Below are 20,858 nucleotides of genomic sequence, written 5' to 3' on the forward strand. Positions count from 1 at the left end.
CTAACACACCATTGTAAAGCAATTATACACCAATAAAGATGTTAAAAAAAAAAACCAAAAAACAATGAATAACCCAATTTTGCTGAAAATGTAGATTCTGTCAGTTTTTAAATAACTTTTTTCTGATACAAGAATGTTTATTTTTAAAAACAACATAATAAATATTCAGGGTACAAAACTCAGAAAATGCAAATTAACACAGTATAGAAGTTTAAGTTTACCTATAATCTAATCACCAACAAGGAGCCACAATTAATATTTTGATAGCTCTTCTTCTAGTGCTATCTGTATACTGATGATTGCTTTTTAACATAAATGGGACTACACTACAGATAGTGTTTTGTAACCTGCTATTTATTAACTCAATATATTATAAATATTTTCCATGTTATTATACAGTCTAAATTAGGGGCTGGAAACCAGCCCACTACCGATTTTCATATATCCCATAAACTTAGAAAGGTTTTTATATTTTTTTAATGGGGGGATATCTAAAAGAGAATAAAATTTCATAGCATGTGAAAATTATATGAAAAACAAGTTTTAGTGTCCTGAAGTTTACTGGAACACAGTCACACTCATTCATTTACTATTGTCTTATGACTTTCAAGCTACAACAAAATTATACTTGCAACAGAGATCATATAGCCAACAAAGCTGAAAATATTTACCTGACCCCTGTCGTAAATCATGACTGTATAAAATTCAGTCATACAAAGTTACTCCTCTGTTACCTTTTAGCAGTAATGCAAACAAATAATCAAAATATTCAGATAACACTAATTAATACAAAAGAAACTCTCTTATGCTTACATACACCAGTCCTTAAGCTGCAACAAAATCCCTCTTCCTTAAGAAACTGTACATTCCATCATGACCACAGAAGTGCTAAGAGTGAGTGGTCTCATAACTCTTGCTGTGCTAAACTCCCATCCCAACGTTCACCAGAGAGCAAGAAAAAGGGAGTATTGTCCTCCATGAGGACAAATTGCCTATTATTTTAATGTCACTATAAAAAGATAATATCAGAGCATATTAAAAATGATAATTGTATAAGGAATTAATAACATTTTTAAGGATTATGTAATCACAGTTATAACCATATTTATAAAAAGTTACTAATGCTTATGATGCTCCGTGAGAAACCAATTTTAGAAACTTAAGGAAAGAACTTCTTGCAGAAAGTTTATAGTACACTATTCTTGACCCTGAGCTCTTATACCACTTACGAAAAAACACAACATACTCACAATGCATCTGACTCCCATGGTTTATAAGGATTCTATTTGGCAAATTGAGCAATGCTGCTTACCTTCGTCCCCCCGCCCCCTGCCCAATGCCACATAGTGAATGAAAAGATATTTTTCAAAAATAATAAATTAGGAATAGGAATGTGAAACAAAAGAGTGTCAATATCTAACCAGATATTTAGAGGAATTCTAAAAGATAAAAAGTAATCAGAATGAAAACTTCAGAGAAAATAATGGGGGAATTTAAAGCCCTAACATGTAGGGGAAGACTAGTACAGATAAAAGAAGCAGGAGTCTCTAGGTAAATATGAGACTTATCAACACAGAACACATGATGTCCTCCCAAGCAAACTGCAGGAACATGTGAAGAGGAGACAGCAGAGAATGTAGGTATTCAGGCTAGAAGGGCAGAGCAAGGATCAAGTAGCCAATACCCAGAGAAAGGATGACATATCCCATCCCCAAACTACAATCCCTGCCTCTCTCACACAATCACTAGAGACAATTTACAGAAAACAGAATAAGCTGATAGCAATTCTAAAATACAAAAATGAGTACACAAGCAAAAATCACGAATCATTTCAGGAACACCAACAACTTGAAAGAAAAGTATAAAATTCAATGGGGAAAGAGATAAACCCTCGCACCTATGGTCACCTAATCTATGACAAAAGAGGCAAAAATATACAATGGACAAAGACAGCCTCTTCAATGAGTGGTTCTGGGAAAACTGGACAACTACATGTAAAAGAATGAAATTAGGACACTCCCTAACACCATACACAAAAATAAACTCAAAATGGATTAAAGACCTAAATGTTAAGACCAGACACTACAAGACTCTTTGAGGAAAACGTAGGCAGAACACTTTTTGACATAAACCACAGCAACACCTTTTTTGACCAACCTCTGGGAGTAATGAAAATTAAAACAAAAATAAACAAATGGGACCTAATGAAACTTAAAAGCAAATAAAAAAAGCATATAAACAAAATTGATAAACCATTAGCCAGACTCATCAAGAAAAAAGGGAGAAGACGCAAATCAATAGAATTAGAGGGGCTTCCCTGGTGGCGCAGTGGTTGAGAATCTGCCTGTTAATGCAGGGGACACGGGTTCAAGCCCTGGTCTGGGAAGATCCCACATGCCACGGAGCAACTAGGCCCATGAGCCGCAACTACTGAGCCTGCACGTCTGGAGCCTGTGCTCCATAACAAGAGAGGCCGTGACAGTGAGAGGCCCGCGCACTGCAATGAAGAGTGGCCCCTGCTTGCCACACCTAGAGAAAGCCCTCTCACAGAAACGAAGACCCAACACAGCAAAAATAAAATAAATTAATTAATAGAATTAGAAATGAAAACGGAGAAGTAACAACTGACACTGCAGAAATACAAAGGATCATGAGAGATTAATACAAGCAACTCTATGCCAGTAAAATGGACAACCTGGAAGAAATGGACAAATTCTTAGAAAAGCACAACCTGCCAAGACTGAATCAGGAAGAAATAGAAAATATGAACAGACCAATCACAAGCACTAAAATTGAAACTGTGATTTAAAATCTTCAAACAAAAAAAGCCCAGGACCAGATGGCTTTACAGGCAAATTCTATCAAACACTTAGAGAAGAGCTTACACCTATCCTTCTCAAACACCTCCAAAATGTAGCTTTTGACAAAATTCAACACCCATTTATGATAAAAACCCTCCAGAAAGTAGGCATAGAGGTAACCTACCTCAACATAATAAAGGCCATATATGACACATCCACAGCCAACATCGTTCTCAATGGTGAAAAACTGAAACCATTTCCACTAAGATCAGGAACAAAACAAGGTTGCTCACTCTCACCACTATTATTCAACATAGTGTTGGAACTTTTAGCCACAGCAGTCAGAGAAGAAAGGAAATAGAGGGAATCCAAATCAGAAAAGAAGTAAAACTGTCACTGTTTGCAGATGACATGATACTATACATAGAGAATCCTAAAGATGCCACCAGAAAACTACGAGAGTTAATCAATGAATTTGGTAAAGTAGGATACAAAATTAATGTACAGAAATTTCTTGCACTCCTATACACTAATGATGAAAAATCTGAAAGAGAAATTAAGAAAACACTCCCATTTACCATTGCAACAAAAAGAATAAAATACCTAGGAATAAACCTACCTAAGGAGACAAAAGACCTGTATGCAGAAAACTATAAGACACTGATAAAGAAATTAAAGATGATACAAACAGATGGAGAGATATACCATGTTTTTGCACTGGAAGAAGCAACATTGTGAAAATGACTCTACTACCCAAAGCAATCTACACATTCAATGCAATCCCTATCAAACTACCAATGGCATTTTTCACAGAACTAGAACAAAAAATTTCACAATTTGTATGGAAACACAAAGGACCCCGAATAACCAAAGCAATCTTGAGAAAGTAAAACGGAGCTGGAGGAATCAGGCTCCCAGACTTCAAACTATACTACAAAGCTACAATAATCAAGACAGTATGCTACTGGCACAAAAACAGAAATATAGATCAATGGAATAGGATAGAAAGCCTAGAGATAAACCCACACACATATGGTCGCCTTATTTTTGATAACGGAGGCAAGAATATACAATGGAGAAAAGACAGCCTCTTCAATAAGTGGTGCTGGGAAAACTGGACAGCTACATGTAAAAGAATGAAATTAGAACACTCCCTAACACCATACACAAAAATAAACTCAAAATGGATTAAAGACCTAAATGTAAGGCCAGACACCATCAAACTCTTAGAGGAAAACATAGGCAGAACACTCTATGACATAAATCACAGCAAGATCCTTTTTGACCCACTTCCTAGAGAAATGGAAATAAAAACAAAAACAAACATATGGGACCTGATGAAACTTAAAAGGTTTTTCACAGCAAAGGAAACCATAAACAAGACAAAAAGACGACTCTCAGAATGGGAGAAAACATTTGCAAACGAAGCAACTGACAAAGGATTAAACTCCAAAATATACAAGCAGCTCAAGCAGCTCAATATCAAAACAAGAAACAACCCAATCCAAAAATGGGCAGAAGACCTAAGTAGACATTTCTCCAAAGAAGATATACAGATTGCCAACAAACACATGAAAGGATGCTCAACATCACTAACAATTAGAGAAATGCAAATCAAAAATACAATGAGTTATCACCTCACACCAATCTGAATGGCCATCATCAAAAAATCTACAAACAAAAATTGTTGGAGAGGGTGTGGAGAAAAGACAACCCTCTTGCACTGTTGGTGGGAATGTAAATTGATACAGCCACTATGGAAAACAGTATGGAGATTCCTTAAAAAACTAAAAATAGGGCTTCCCTGGTGGTGCAGTGGTTGAGAGTCCGCCTGCCAATGCAGGGGATACGGGTTCGTGCCCCAGTCCGGGAATATCCCACATGTCGTGGAGCGGCTGGGCCCGTGAGCCATGGCCGCTGAGCCTGCGCATCCGGAGCCTGTGCTCCGCAACGGGAGAGGCCACAGCAGTGAGAGGCCCGCGTACCGCAAAAAAAAAACTAAAAATAGAACTACCATATGACACAGCAATCCCACTACTGGGTATATACCCTAAGGAAACTATAATTCAAAAAGAGTCATGTGCCACAATGTTCTTTGCAGCTCTGTTTACAATAGCCAAGACATGGAAGCAACCTAAGTGTCCATTGACAGATGAATGGATAAAGAAGATGTAGCACATATATACAATGGAATATTACTCAGACATAAAAAGAAATGAAATTGAGTTATTTGTAGTAAGGTGGATGGACCTGGAGACTGTCATACAGAGTGAAGTTAAGTCAGAAAGAGTAAAACAACTACCGTACACTAACACATATATATGGAATCTAAAAAAAAAAAAATGGTTCTGAAGAAACTTGGGGCAGGACAGGAATAAAAATGCAGACTTAGAAAATGGACTTGAGGAGACGGGGAGGGGGAAGTGTAAGATGGGATGAAGTGAGAGAGTGGCATGGACACATATACACTACCAAATGTAAAACAGATAGCTAGTGGGAAGCAGCCACATAGCACAGGGAGATCAGCTCGGTGCGTTGTGTCCACCTAGAGGGGTGGGATAGGGAGAGTGGGAGGGAGACACAAGAGGGAGGAGATATGGGGATATATATATATATATATATATATATATATATATATATATATATATGTATACGTGATTCACTTTGTTATACAGCAGAAACTAACACACCATTGTAAAGTAATTATACTCCAATAAAGATCTTTTAAAAATAAATAAAGATATCAGGTATATCCTAACTCTAAAAAACAAAGGCCATGAAACTGGGTCATTTGTGAGACATGGATGGACCTAGAGAGTGTCATACAGAGTGAAGTAAGTCAGAAAGAGAAAAGCAAATATTATATGATAACGCGTACATGTGGAATGTAGAAAAATGTTATAGATGATCTAAGTTGCAAAGCAAAGAGACAGAGACGTAGAGAACAAATGTATATGTATATGTAAATGTATATACCAAGGGGGAAAAGGGTGGGGTGGGAGGCATTGGGAGGCTGGGATTGACACATATACATTATTGACACCATGTATAAAATGGACAACTGACGGAAACATGCTGTATAGCACAGGGAACTCACCTAGCACACTGTGGTAACCTAAATGGGAGGGAGGTCCAAAAGGGAGGGGATATCTTTATGTGTATGGCTGATTCATTTTGTTGTGCAGTGGAGTCTAACACAACATTGTAAAGCAACCATACTCTATTAAAAAAAAAAAAATTCAGGGACTTCCCTGGTGGCGCAGTCGTTAAGAATCTGCCTGCCAATGCAGGGGACACAAGTTTGAGCCCTGGTCCGGGAGGACCCCACATGCCGCCGAGCAACTAAGCTCGTGAGCCACAACAACGGAGCATGTGCTCTAGAGCCCACGAGCCACAACTACCAAGCCCGTGCACCACAACTACTGAAGCCTGTGCGACTAGAGCCCATGCTCCGCAACACGCAAGCCACCACAATGAGAAGCCTGCACACAGCAACTAAGAGCAGCTCCTGCTCGCTGCAACTAGAGAAAGCCAGTGCGCAGCAATGAAGACCCAACGCAGCCAAAATTAATTAATTAATTAATTTTAAAATTCAATGGGCAAATAAGTTAAACCCTGGTAAGAGAGTTGACACTGCAAAAGTAATAATAACTTTGAATAAAAATAACCAGTATTTTTTTTTTTTTTTGCGGTACGTGGGCCTCTCACTGTTGTGGCCTCTCCCATTGTGGAGCACAGGCTCCGGACGCGCAGGCTCAGCGGCCATGGCTCACGGGCCCAGCCACTCCACGGCATGTGGGATCTTCCTGGACCGGGGCACGAATCCGTGTACCCTGCATTGGCAGGTGGACTCTCAACCACTGTGCCACCAGGGAAGCCCAATAGCCAGTACCTTAGAGATTTAAAAAGATATTACATCCTTTGAAAAGAAAGAGATTTAGAGATTAAATATTTCATCAGCGAAATAAAATATGTATGGTCAGTGACTAAAAGAACGTACATAGCTGAAAAAGGAAAAAGTTCAATGGTTGAACAGAATTTTCCCAGAAAGCTCTAGGGAGAGGTTACATCTAAACAGAAAAAGTATTCAACAAGCATAATATTTTTATACACAACAATGGCTGAAAAAAAGACAACTAAGCAATACTTTTAAAATGAAAAGGGAAAATGGTTTTGGATTACTAATACTCAAGATAGTTCCTCGTTTGGGATGGAAACGTTGCAGTTTTACCACCTACAGGAAGAAAATAGGTATAAAATTCCATTTTATCTCAATATAAGATATAGTTGGAGTGATGGGTGAAGTGCAGGAAGGCAAATAACAGTAGAAAAAGAGAATAAAAGCATGTTGGGATTTATTGGATTGTTAAGGACAGACTGCAGATACTGATTAACTCCACATTCATAAATTTTAGTGTATTTCTTAACACTTAAAAGGTAATTACTAGAATAAATATGATGTACAAATCCCAAACAAATTAAGGAAGGAAAGAATGGAAAAGTGCAAGGAAGAAGGGGGAAGAGGGTAAGGGATGGGAGAGTTAGAGAAGGGGCATACTCAGTAAGAAAGCATATAAAGTAGAAAATCACAAAATAAGGAAGTTAAGTCCAAATATATCAATGCTTACAATAAATATAAATTTTAAAATTTCTCTATTAATATAAAGTTCTCAGATTGGAAAGACGAAGAAAATCTAGCAATGCGCTATTGAGAAGAGACAAAAAAATTAAGACAAAAGAGTAAATCTGAAAATAAAAGGGAAAATATAGCAAAAAAAAGTATTTTTGCGAAATCACGCATTATAGCAATACTGATGGCAGAGAAGACAGAATTTACAAAACAGCAAATAGATTAAATTAGTATAGCCCATTAAAATCCACCAAGAAATTTAATAATCACAAACTAGTATGAGCCAAACAACATAGTTTTGTGGTGTATGAAACAAATGCTGGTAGCAATAAAATGAGAAATTGTCAAGTCCACAGTGATAATGGGAGACAGACATACATCACTCAGACATCAACAGAGCAAGCAAATGACCGATAAGTGAGATATATGGGTTTGAATAGTAGAATTAATATTTTAACCTAATACATATATTAATATATATTCTTTTCAAGTACACATTCACAAAAAATGGCCATAGATTAGGCCACCAAAAAAAACCTCAATATTCAAAACTGAAGAAACATTTCAAGTTACTTTTTCTGAACACAATGCAATAAATTAAAAATTAAGAATAAAAGGAAAACTAAATAGTCTAGCCATATGGGTTAAAAAGAAAATCAAAATTGAAAACTCATAAATAAATACGTGGCACTGAGGACATGACATTTTAAGACGCATGGGATGCAGCTAAATCAATACATAAAATTTAAATAAATGTGCACATACTAGAAGAGACGAAAGGTTGAAAGTATTATGATTTTAGACATTTAACTGCAGCTAGAAAAAGAACAACAAGGGACACTGTAGGAAGGAATTAATAGACAATGGACTACCTATTCTTTCCTTCAAGAAACTTGTGAAGTACCAACCATGTGTTGAGCTGAATCAAGTAAAACTTAATGGAAAACTACATTCAAAAGAGCCTGACTAGTCCTGTGTGGGTTACGTTCTCATGCATTTTTCATCACCAAGAAACAGCTTGTGAATGTCGCACTTTACCATCACCCTCCTGAGCCCAAGTTTTAAATAGAAATTTTTAAACCTATATTAAACTTCAGTATAAAATGATCTTCAATGGGGAAAATATTGTGTTCACAGTTCCATTCTAAATTATTTAAAATCATAATGAGAAGTCTGTATGTTTGCTTTTGTGCTCCTTTAAGAATAAATTCAATCTAAATTAAAGAAAAAAAGCAGCAGCAGAAAATGACCTGTTTAGTCTTATTAGAAGATAAACTGCTAATGCGTATTTACAGCAAGGACAAGACACAATCACACAAAATTGGTAATAGATTAGGAAGTTATTATTTTCTCTTCCTAGAAAGGCACAAATAATTTTCTAAAAATGATATATTTTACTCTTTGTAAACTGCCTTATATAAGCTTATGTAATCATTTTAAGACTTAGACCATACTAAAATTACTACTTTAAGAAACTGAATTGAGGAAATTAGAAAAGCAAGGATAATACTCTTTTTTAGAATATATCCCATTTATCCACTAGAAAAATAAAGAGATGCTAATGGCATCTAACTGAATGATTTGGAGGTATTAACTGCCATCGTTAAAGTACATCCTATTAACAATGTGATGGCAGAAAATTAATATTTTGTCTCATTTAGTGGAAAAACAGTCAATGTGATCTGCCTTTGAAACTGATATGTACACGTTGTGGAAATATACTGTAAGTTACAGATCTGTAAAATAAGAAGAATCACACACACGTAATGCCTCTCTAAAAGTTATTCTAGTCAATGAAAGAATGGGTCTATGGAACAGGACATGTCTATGAGATAGTCTGCGCTTTAAGAGTTAGATTCTTGAAAAGTTCATCTCCTATTTTAAATACACAGAAATGTTCTGATCTGTAATTATTACGCATATAAATAAGGAAGCTAAATGCCAAGTGTTTAAAGAGGCCAATAATAAAATCCTTCCAATCAAATGACTAAGAATAATTCAGAAGGAGAGATCCTATTTTGTTTGATAATTAAAGTTCAGGCCTTTGGTTTGCCTTTCTTTTTTCTTGCAACTTTATTAAATCATCACATTTAACTAAAGATGCTAGATCAAGCCAATAGGTAGTCAACCCTAACATTATCTTTGGCTCTTTGATGTCAGGTGCATGCATGGATGGGAAACAGCTTTATGGAGTCACTATTCTCTGCTTACCACTTCCCTACTTAGACTGCAGGTTTGAGACAGCACTTTAGAGAAATGGAAATACAGAGGGCTAATCAGCAATTATTAACAGACACTAACTGCATGGAGATGTAGAATTTAATGAGATAATGTTAATACATTTTTTAACAGAATAAAGGTACAGAGAACCGTCAATTGTCTGGACCAGTGGAGGGGAACATTGGCATGGATAATGAAAAAGCCAAGATAATATTCCAGCTGAATGGTGTTTGTCACCCTGCCCTGAAGGAGATGCTCCTGGCGTGCTCCAATTCATTGTTTGTGCAATCAGCAAAAACAACCAGCTAATATCAAGTGTTTACTGTGTTCCATGCTTTGAGTTTATCACTTTAAATATATCACCTAAGTTTAATCCCTATAACACCACCCTAAGGTTGGTTCTATTAGTGTTCCTATTTGAACATGAAGAATTTAAGACTGGAGATGTAAAGTTACTCATCTAAGATCCTACAGCTAATGGCAGAGCTACAATTCAAGCCAAGTTGATTGGAATTGAGAACATATTTTCTTTACCACTACTACATTGGCAGACCCTTTCCATGGAGACCTAAGTCCCACCCAAATGGAGGAGTTATTAAGTCATGCTTGTCTATCGTCCACTGAAACCCCATTCCTAGAAACAAGGTTGGGGTTTTTTAGTCAATTTTTATAAACTGCATGAGTATACCTCAGTGTTCACTATAATGATACCATGATATGGTTATAAGAATGTCAACAGTTTTACTGAATTCATTGAAAATTTACTGAATTCATTGAAAATTTACTTTAACCTTCATACATAACCCCTTACTTAAGATTGTTGATGACCCCCTGAATTGCAGGAAAACCACAAGTAAGAACCACTTCTCTATCACATTATACTAATAATTGTGAGAGTGGGTGTGAGGGTAAGGTGGGAAGGATTCAGTCAGAACTATCTGACCTCATCAAACAACAAGGATTTTTGAAGTCAAACCTTCCTGGGCTAATTTTTCTTCTGCCTTTGATCTTCACAACAGGCTCTATCATCCTGCTTTTCTAACCCTTTTAGACACAGCCACACTGAGATAATTCATAGTTGATGGATAACTTGGTTACAAAATAGATCTAGATCTAGACAGAGGGAGAGACCCAACCACCACACATGCTAACAACCTGACAAGCGGCTAGTCCCCACAAGAAGGAAGCAATGCCAAAATGAGATCCCCAAGGATGAGCATCTGGGGACTGAAGCGGGCCTCTCATTTTCAAGTCTGCACCATCCTCCTCTCTCTCCAAATTGAGCCTGACTGTCATGGGATGCAGATTTTTTTTTTGGTAAGGAAGAGAGGTAAATTTGGAGAAATTTACAGAATGTATAGAGGACCTTAATCTAAACCTGAATTTCTGAAAATATGGTCTCTTGAAGCACAGCTCAATGAAATCCCTTCTAAATTGGGCCAGCAAGACAGGCGAGACTCTCCTACAGCACTGCCAATAGTTCTCGCTGTTGAAGGGCACAGCTGAGTTGGAGGAGATGGTAGGAAAAGGGGAGCAAAAGTCTGTCCTGTCAGTGACAGTGCTAATTATGACCCAGGGACTAGGCCCAGGAAGAGTAGGCACTCAAAAACCATCTGAAACAAATAGGATCTGTCAAACACCTCTTGAAATATACCAATTTAAATAAAATCACATTCTTTCCATTCTGCCTGAATTTTGAAGTGCCACCGTCTGGACAAATTCAGTAAGTCCAGATGATTGTGATGGTCACTGAGGCCAAGGCACTCTTGATTCCTTGATTTGAGGCATGACTCCTCACATAGACATGACCAGTATGTGAAGAGCAGAGAGATGTACACACGGTTGGGAAGATGTGATATTGTACAGTAGTTTCTACCACAGCATTCCAAGAAACAAGAGTGACTATCCTGAGTTCCTCACCAAAGTAGGGGCCGGATTGCCACACTGCTACTCATCTCCTTCCTTCTCAACTGTACTCTTGGAGCCTATTCAAGATAACTAATACTTTCAAAGAAATAACAATAAAATAAAGCTATAACATTAATCCTGGTTGCCCTTAGGTAAAGGGTTTCCTTTGATGCTTATCAGCCTTTAAAAAATCTTTAAAAATAACAAAACCTATGTCATAAAACTCTCATGCCACTGAGTATGAAATGATCAAACCCATACACTGCTGGACAGGATGTAAAATGGTGTTGCACAAGAAGTGTAACCACGTCCATTTTCGGCCCAATGAGGAACTGAAAGGAAAATAGTCTTTCCATGAAAAAGAGTATAATAAAATCCCCCCTCCCCCGTCACTGCAATAGGGGAGAGAACAAAAAGGCAGTAGACAGAAAGGACTCAGAATAAAACAGAATACTGTAGCATCGTGCTAAAAGAGAAAAAGAAACTATTTCCAGCTTGATCAGGAAAGAGCAAAGACCTTTTTCCAGGGCATACTGAATGGAAGCAAAAGTTCCCAAAATGAAAAGAAAGCAAAGCACTTTCCACACAAAATAATATAAGCGCCCTGATATACAAGACAGACATCCCAGATTGGATCAGAAAAGGGTAAACCCAATAAGAAACTCTCAGGAAAGAGGATCTAAAGGAAGTTAATATAATAGGCGAGAAACAGTGGACATTTCCAGTTCAACATGGTGGCTTGAATACAAGTATTTCTCTCTCCCCCTTACCAATCTGTACTAAAATGACAGTACTAAGTTATAACTCAGAAGGGCAAATAGAATGAATAAGGAGAAGACTGAAGACAAGATACAAACAAAAATTTTGAGATGGGAAACAAATGGACAGGAGGTCACTGACAAGGATGATGACTAAAGGTAGAAACCAGTAAGAACTAAGTCAATTCATACTTCAGAATCCCAGAAACACTCAAGAATTGGCAGTTGAACTTTAAGGAGGGGCTAAAACCAAAATGATAAGTTAGAGTGGATTTAAGGGACAGGTCCTTTCCCCTAGACTCTCCCAGTCAGGTGTCTGCCTATCCCTGATCCCAGCAGAGGTTTATTCTCTGAAGAGGTTGAACTTGAGAGGCTCAGAATTAGGACATCAAGCATAATGAAAAACAGGATGAACAGTGAGACTGAACAAAAATGAAGCATAAAAAAGGCACTGAGCCCCATCTTGATCATCTCAGGAAACAAACTGCAGCTAGGCTTACCTATCCTCAAAACTAGATTGGTCCATCAGCTTTGGAGGAATGAAGGGACGTCTCCTGACAGCAATTTGGAGATCAACCAGTCCAGATTGGATTAGGACAATGGAGAACCACAAGGAAAATTTCAGGGGGAAGAAAAACTGACAGATTATCTGATTCTGATTTATTCCAGAGGAGTTTTCTAGTTTTAACAAATAGTTTGAGGCCTCAATTTGTGATTAAAATTCTATTAATTAATTGTATTAATTATGAACAAATGAAAAGAAGAGGCAATTATAACTAGGAAAATCAAAAATTTTTGCAAGGAAAGAAAGTTAATCATAGTACACTATGTGATCTCACTAAGAACAGTATTTACATCATCTTAAGATTGTAAATACTGTATACAAATTAAAGCCAAAAAGTAGGGTAAACATACTTGGGGATAGGAATAGAGCAGAGAAAATCCCGTCTCGATGTGTTCCTTTGTACCCTGTAACTCAGGTAGTTACATCTAGAGACTTGTTCAGATTCAGGCTTAATTCTACTGGTGGTTATTGCATACTCCCATGAGGACATCATAACCTCTGGACGTCCCTCTTTTGAGGATGTTAGCAGGTATTGATAATCTTTGCCTAGATGTATTAATTCTTCAGGGGTTGCCAAATGGTGATTCCTAAATCTATTATTCTTTCTTGATTTATTAGTGGGATTACTCCTAAAAGAGAAATTTCCCTTCATCAATGACTAGATTACCATGAGGTGAATTTCATATAGAAATCACTGAAAATAAATGCTTAGTTATTTGATTTATTTGCCAGTTTTCAACACTAATTCTTATTTGTTTTTATAATGGTATCTATTGGGTTTTGTATATTAATGTTATAACCTGCAATTTGCTTAACTTCTCTCACTGTTTGTAGTATTTCCACTGATTCTTTTGGTTTTTCTAGATATATCATCATAAATCTGCAATAACGATAATTTTGCCCCCCTCTAGCTTGCTTTCATTATCTGTAGAGATGGTATGCTACTCATTACTCTCTCTCTCTTTTTTTCATAGTTTTGTATGGGATTCAACCAATAATTTTTCTATTGGTTATTTTTAAGTAAAATGAATTTTTCAGTAATTTGAGAGGCATATGGCCAAGATAGCTTTTCTAGCTTTATGGAATGAAATTCTTTTCTCTGTTCCATGAATTGAAAAAGAAAAAAATGACAATCTCACACACATTGAGCTGTCCCCATTTGTTTCACTTCAGCACTTCTTTCTGGACCTTCTCTTTCCCTTTTGCCCTACTGAACCTTCCCTGCACAGAAGTCTACTCCAGCACTTTCTACTCAGTGCAGGGCTTTGTCCTGAAAAGGTGCTTCAATCTGATGTTCTAGAGAAGTCACAGGAGGAAGACCAGCAGACACCCCATGGTCTCCGTGCACTCATGCACTCACAGGTGCCATCCAAGTCCCCACTCAGGTGCTGTTGCTGTCCTAAGAATGGCCCAATGAGCCACCAGTATGTACCTGATGGCAATTTTGGGGTTTCCTGGATCTGAGAGTAGGCCCTAGTCCCCTGGCCTTCCCTGAGCTTCCTCCCTCTCACTTTCTGATACCACATGGTTCTTAAAATTGTTCATGGTTTGTTCCCCTCACTCCTAGTTTGAGGTTCATGGAGAAACCTCCTCACCTATATTTGTTGTTGATGTTATTCATTGGTTTTGGTTTTCCTGCACTAGCTGCCCTCTCTAATTATATGAAGGGGTTTCTAACCCTATGCCACTGCCATGCTCCCTGAGTCCTCTCCTATCTGACGTGTACACACTGCTATATTTAAAATGGATAACCAACGAGGACCTACTGTATCGCACAGGGAACTCTGCTCAATATTATCTGACAATCTAAATGGGAAAAGAATTTGAAAAAGAATAGATACATGTATATGTATAACTGAATCACTTTGCTGTACACCTGACACTAACACATTGTTAACAATCACCTATACTCCAGTATAAAATAAATGAATAAATACAGAGAGAAATACAGAACACGTCAGACAAGTCTCAGCTTTCTTTGACAGGTATTTTAATTAACTCCTTATTAAACCTTAAAAATAAGTATCAAAATCCCACTGTTATTATTCATACTATGATGTACACACTGACTTGATGACCCCCAGTAGCAGTAAGCACACCCAGCACCCAATCTTACTTTCTAAATACCATTCTTCAATCAAAGGAGACAGGGATCTCTGGAGAAATGGCTGATTCTAGGTCTGGGGCTGGAAAAACACAGTGTAAGCCAAGAGCAACTTGTAGGACAAGAAAGTAAGAAAGTGTTCAAAAAACAATGGGATGAAGACATCTCAAAAGGACACAGGGGCCAAGCTAAAAGAGCTCCCAGTGACCAAAGCAGGAACAATTTGAGTAACAAAAGAAATAATGTACCACTGGATAATAACTAGGATTGCAGGTACAATACAGGATAACTAGCTAAATTTGATTTTCATATAAACAGTGAATAATTTTTAGCATAAGTATGCTTCGTTGCAATATCTCAAGTGCCAATTTCTATATATCACGTAGACTGACATATAATAATATTAAGATAACTATATAGTAAAATGTATGTAATTCTCTTTCCATTACAGAAGCTTATTCTTCAATGATTCTTTTCATTTCTTCTAAATGATACTAAATCTAAAAGTTCTCCCAGGAGTTAGTGCTGTATCTGTGACCTAAATGGACACTACCTTGCAATCATAGACAAGATTACAGGGGCCAATTTGGGGAAAGCCAAGATAATCAATTCTCCTCATAAATGTTGCATTAACGAATTTATTTTCGATTCATTAACAAAAAAATGTGACACAAGATTTGTGAGGTATCATACACTTTAATTAAACTGAATTAAACTGTCAATATTCTCCCAGCAGCTGACATCTCTTGCTGTTTCGGCCCTCATGGAATTTAATATTTAAAATTTGTGAAATGGAATATGTTTCTTAGCAAGAGGACAGAATCAAAATTCTCTTAGCTTTCTTCACTTACCCTTTAAACTCTTAGACCATCTATGTCAAGAAGTTCTTAAGTGTGGGTTAAATTAGAAAATTACTTAATTTCAAAAGATCATAAGTTTTTTATTTTTTACAATGTTAAATGCAGGCCAGTCTTGGAAATATGAGATTCAGTAAAACTTCTACAGTCAAAAAGCAGCGATCACCTCAGAACTTTATACCTCCTTGGGTCCAAAGGCAAGACTTGCTTTGATATAGTTCGGGTGTAGAAAATTTCACTGTGATGAAAAGGATTTCTCTTTAAGAAGATCAGTTTCAATGTCTACCTCCTAATTTGTAGAATACTGACAATGAGAACAAACTGGAGTAAGACAAGTGAGCACATTCTAACATGTACCCTGGAATGAAATTCTCTGTGAGTCTGCCAAATTCAAAACGACCCTTGCTGCCCGCAAACACAGGGAAGTTCAAACATCCTGTCCAGGTGTTCAACATAGCAAAGGATTTTTAATTATAAATTCCTCTAACTAGAAACAACTAGAAAGAAAATAATCTTTCCCAAAATAAGTTGAATCATTTCTCATTTGCTTGTTGCGTGCTTATGAATAAAGAGTCTGTATATAGTTGGCACTTGCGCGTGCCTGCGCTCTTTCTTCCAAAAACATTAAACCACCTAAGGAGACAATGCATAATAATGTACTGATAAAGCCACCTGCTGTCTTCCTGCACAGCATGCCACTATTATAAGAGGGATACTTGTTCTGTTCACCCACTGATAAGTGACCAAGACTGCACTTACCGAGCTGGGGCTGGAGTGCCGCCGAACTTTAGGAGACTCTTTGCCAGTGGAGGAGGCCTTAAAGTTAATGCAAGCATTGTTCTCAGAATGCACCCTCTTAACTTGATTAGTTGGTTTCTCAAATGGGTCAAAAGTGCTCTGTGTCCTCTGAACCCTGACTTTTTTATCCTCAGGAATTGTGTCCAGGGGTTTGATCACTGAGTCCATTCCCGGGCAGTTCCGTGTAGACATCTTTGTGACACATATCTGGGGAAAAAAAGAAATTAAACTCAACCTCTCCACTGAAACTTTAATATCACTAAACATGCTGATTTGTTATCCTAGAAAGCATGCCAATTTTGATTCCAGGAAATACCCCGAAAGGCCACAGTTTAAAAGCTACACTAGCTTAAACCTCAATATGAAAAATTCCTCATAATCATTCTGCTTATACTCACTTAGGGCTGACACTAAAATTGCTATCCCTAAAACAGGAAGCTTAAGGTCTCTACTGCTAGCGCCCTAAGGTGGTTCTTGAACTCTGTCACATATTTTACCATCTGACTGCAGCTGGGATTATTTCTGAATCATTAAAAGTTGGATAAGTTGCCTTAAAACAAACAAACAAACAAACAAAAACAGCTGAACTGAATCAGATGGGCATTTTAACTGATGCGCCACCATGGAAGCAGCTAACACAGCTAGAGAAAGTCATTATGTTCGTCAACACTTTAATGCTTGAATACATGTTTAAAATCTATCCCAATCTTGATTTCATCTCCAATCTAGAATGGAGCATATGAAAAGGCTAAAAGGTAGAGATAGTAAAAGTTGAAAACAATGTTTATTCTTTTTTCTTTTTTTTTTAACATCTTTATTGGAGTATCATTGCTTTACAATGGTGTGCTAGTTTCTGCTGTATGACAAAGTGAATCCGCTATACGTATACATATATCCCCACATCCCCTCCCTCTTGTGTCTCCCTCCCACCCTCCCTATCCCACCCCTCTAGGTGGTCACAAAGCACCGAGCTGATCTCCCTGTGCTACACGGCTGCTTCCCACTAGCTATTGTTTTCACATTTGGTAGTGTATATATGTCCATGCCACTCTCTCACTTTATTTTGTTCATATTACTCCACTAAACCCCGATTTTCTTCTCAACTTCATTCATTCTCTTACTGCATAGTCTGCCCCCCTCTCTCACTTTATTTTAGTCTCTTTGACTTTTGCTCCTTGTTTTCCACTTTACGTTCTAACTCTTTCATTCTCCCTGTATTCTGGAGACTTTGTTTTTCTTTTTAAGTAATTTTATGGCTTCTAGCTTGCCTGTAAAGCTAGGTAACTTTATTATGTTGTTTAGAGAAAAGACAACTCTGAAAATGCTTTTAAAGTTTTTTTTTCTTCTCGTGAAAAGTTTCCATATCCTTATTTAAGAAGGCAGGAAAACAGAAAGTATCTAAGAAAACCCCATATTGTTAAAGAAACATATGAAGCGTCTGAGTAATATGTATAAGATGATTCCATATCGGAAAGAAACGTATGTGTATGGAGAGATATAGATACAAATATACATACAGACATAGATATAGATATTTGTATGTGTATGTATGAGCACATAGAAAGGTATAGAAGGAAACACACCAAAGTGTTAACGTAAGATACCGCCAGATATGTAGAACTGAATGGATAGAGGGTAAGATCACTTATTTTTTACATACCCCTATATTGTTTGAATTGTATAATTAACATGTCTGACAACGTAATTTTTGAAAATACTAAAGTGGGAAAGTATGTATAATAAATTAAGGTCTTTTAAGTTTTTGAAACAAACAAAAAAATTTAAATTAAATATTAAGCATCAACTCTGTCCTATGAGTGTGTCTCAACTACTAAGCATAGGTTGAACTTTAATTAAATCAAATAAGAAGGATATCATCACACCTTTTAGCATACCACAAAATTGCTGAAGATATCTTTAAAAGACTTAAGGCAGAGTCCTCTAGTCATGATCAAAAACTAACAATTTATCACAAGATTAGATGCAATGACGTGTTTCACTCAATTTTCACTCAAGAGTTCACGTGTTTCTCTTACAGATGTGAAAGCAAGAGGCAACAGATGTGATATGGATACGAAACCACCCACACCACTGAGACAACTGAATTATAACTATAAAATATAAACACATGAACCTGAGGAGTCAATGAACCCTAAACACAAGAAATACAAAGAAAATAACATGTAGGCACATCAAAATCAAGTTGCTTAAAACCAGTGATAAAGAGAATATCTTAAAAGGGAGCCAGAGGGAAAAAAGTACTTTAAAGGTAAGTAAGACAGCAAATATTTGGAAACTAAACAATACAAAAGGGGAATTAGAAAGTATCTTGAACTAAATGAAAATAGTTAAACAGAATATCAAAATGGCAGATACAGCTTAAATAGCACTTTAGTTGTAGAAAAACTTATAATGATAAATGCATATAGTGGAAAAAAATTCAAATCAATAAGATTACACCTTAAAATACTAGTAGAAAAAGAAGGGAAATGAAAACCTAAAATAAGCAGAGAATTAAAATGATGAAAAAATATCATTATGGAAATAAATGAAATAGAAAACGAAAAACAATAAAGAAAATCAATGAAACTGAAAGCTAGTTTTCAGAGAAGATAAAAAAAAAAAAAAGGATACTCCTCTAGCCAGACTGATAAGAGCAGAAAGGTAAAGAACTTATATTGCCAATAACAGATATGAGAGAGATGACATCACTACAGATTCCACAGATATCATCAACAACTTTATGCCAATAAGTTCAGCAACTTAGATGAAGCAAATTCCGTGAAAGATGAAAACAACCCAAGCTCACTTGAGAATAAATAGATAAGTTGAATAGTCCTATGTCTACCTATGTCTATTAAAGAAATTAAAAGTGTAACCAAAAATGTTATCACAAAGAAAATGCCAGGGCCAGACAACATTACTGGTGAAGTAAACCAAACATTTAAGGGAAAAAATAACATCAATTCCACAGAAATGCTTCCAAAATATTAAAGAGAAGGGGATACTTCCCCACTCACTATATGAAGCCAGCATCATTCCAACACCAAAACCAGACAAAAGCATTAGAAGAAAACTACAGATCAATTTCTCTCATGAATAAAGATGCAAAACTTATTGGCAATTTTTAAAAAGTTGAATCCAATAATATATAAAAAGGATAATAAATAATGAAAAAGTAGTATTAATCCTAGGAATGCAGGGTTGGCTTAACACTCTAAAATGTGTAATTCACCATTTTAGTATACAATGTCAGGCAATCTCTAAAATGGCTCCCAGTGATAGCCACTTCAGATGGTCACATTCTTACTTAGTACACATATCTTGAGTTTGGGTTGTATTTGTTGACTTATATCCAATAAACAGAATATGGCAGAAATCATGGGCTATCACTTCTGAGAAAAGATTATTAAAAAACTGTGGTTTCTGTGCTGGTACACTCTCAGTCCTATTCCATTTCTCTTAGATCACTATCCCAAGGCAAAGCCAACTGCCATGTTAGGAGGCAGCTCTGTGGAGAGGCACATTTATGGAAGGACTGAGGACTGAAAACAACCACAAGAGTTGAGCCTTCAAATGCAACCACAGCCCCAGCCTCCTGCTTGACTGGAACCTCATACAACACGCTGAGCCACAGGCACCCAGCTAAGGCGCCCTGGATTCTAAACCCACAGTAACTGTTAAACTGAATGCCTTTCTCCTAAGTACAGGAACAAATCAAGGATGTCCACTCTCATTATGTTGACTCAACATTGTATTACAAGTTCCAGACAATGCCACAAGGCAAGAAAAAAGAAAAAAAAAGTCTACATTGGAAAGGAAGAAATAAAACCAACTTTATTCACAGAAGACATTATCATCTCTGTTGAAAATCCAATGAAATCTACCCCCCCCAAAAAAACACTAGAATTAATAAGTTTATCAAGGGTACAAGATATAAGATCAATATACAAAAATCATTTGTATTTCCAGATACTAACAACAGTCAGAAAGTTAAATTTTAAAAACACAATTTACAACAGCTTCAAACAATTTAAAATATTTACTGATAAATCTGACAAAATATGTGCAATATCTGTACACAGAAACTATAAAGTATGGCTGAGAAAAAGAAAAACAAAAACAAAGGAGCCAATCAGGGACTTCGCTGGTGGCTCAGTGGTTAAGAATCTGCCTGCCAACACAGGGGACACAGGTTTGAACCCTGGTCCGGGAAG

At 36.8% G+C, this 20,858-nt stretch overlaps 1 protein-coding gene across 1 annotated transcript in view; it reads right to left on the reverse strand.

The window, feature by feature from the left end:
- Positions 1–20,858, reverse strand: part of CDK14 (cyclin dependent kinase 14) — a 554,405-nt gene that overhangs the window by 423,383 nt on the left and 110,164 nt on the right. The window contains exon 2 of the mRNA XM_082846673.1: positions 16,603–16,848. Within this exon, the coding sequence (XP_082702799.1) occupies positions 16,603–16,833 (231 nt within the window). The 5' untranslated portion in view covers positions 16,834–16,848. The remainder of the gene's footprint in view (positions 1–16,602; positions 16,849–20,858) is intronic.

This window comes from Leucopleurus acutus (genome assembly GCF_964270905.1).
Source record: "Leucopleurus acutus genome assembly, chromosome: 9".
Lineage (NCBI taxonomy): Eukaryota > Metazoa > Chordata > Mammalia > Artiodactyla > Delphinidae > Leucopleurus > Leucopleurus acutus.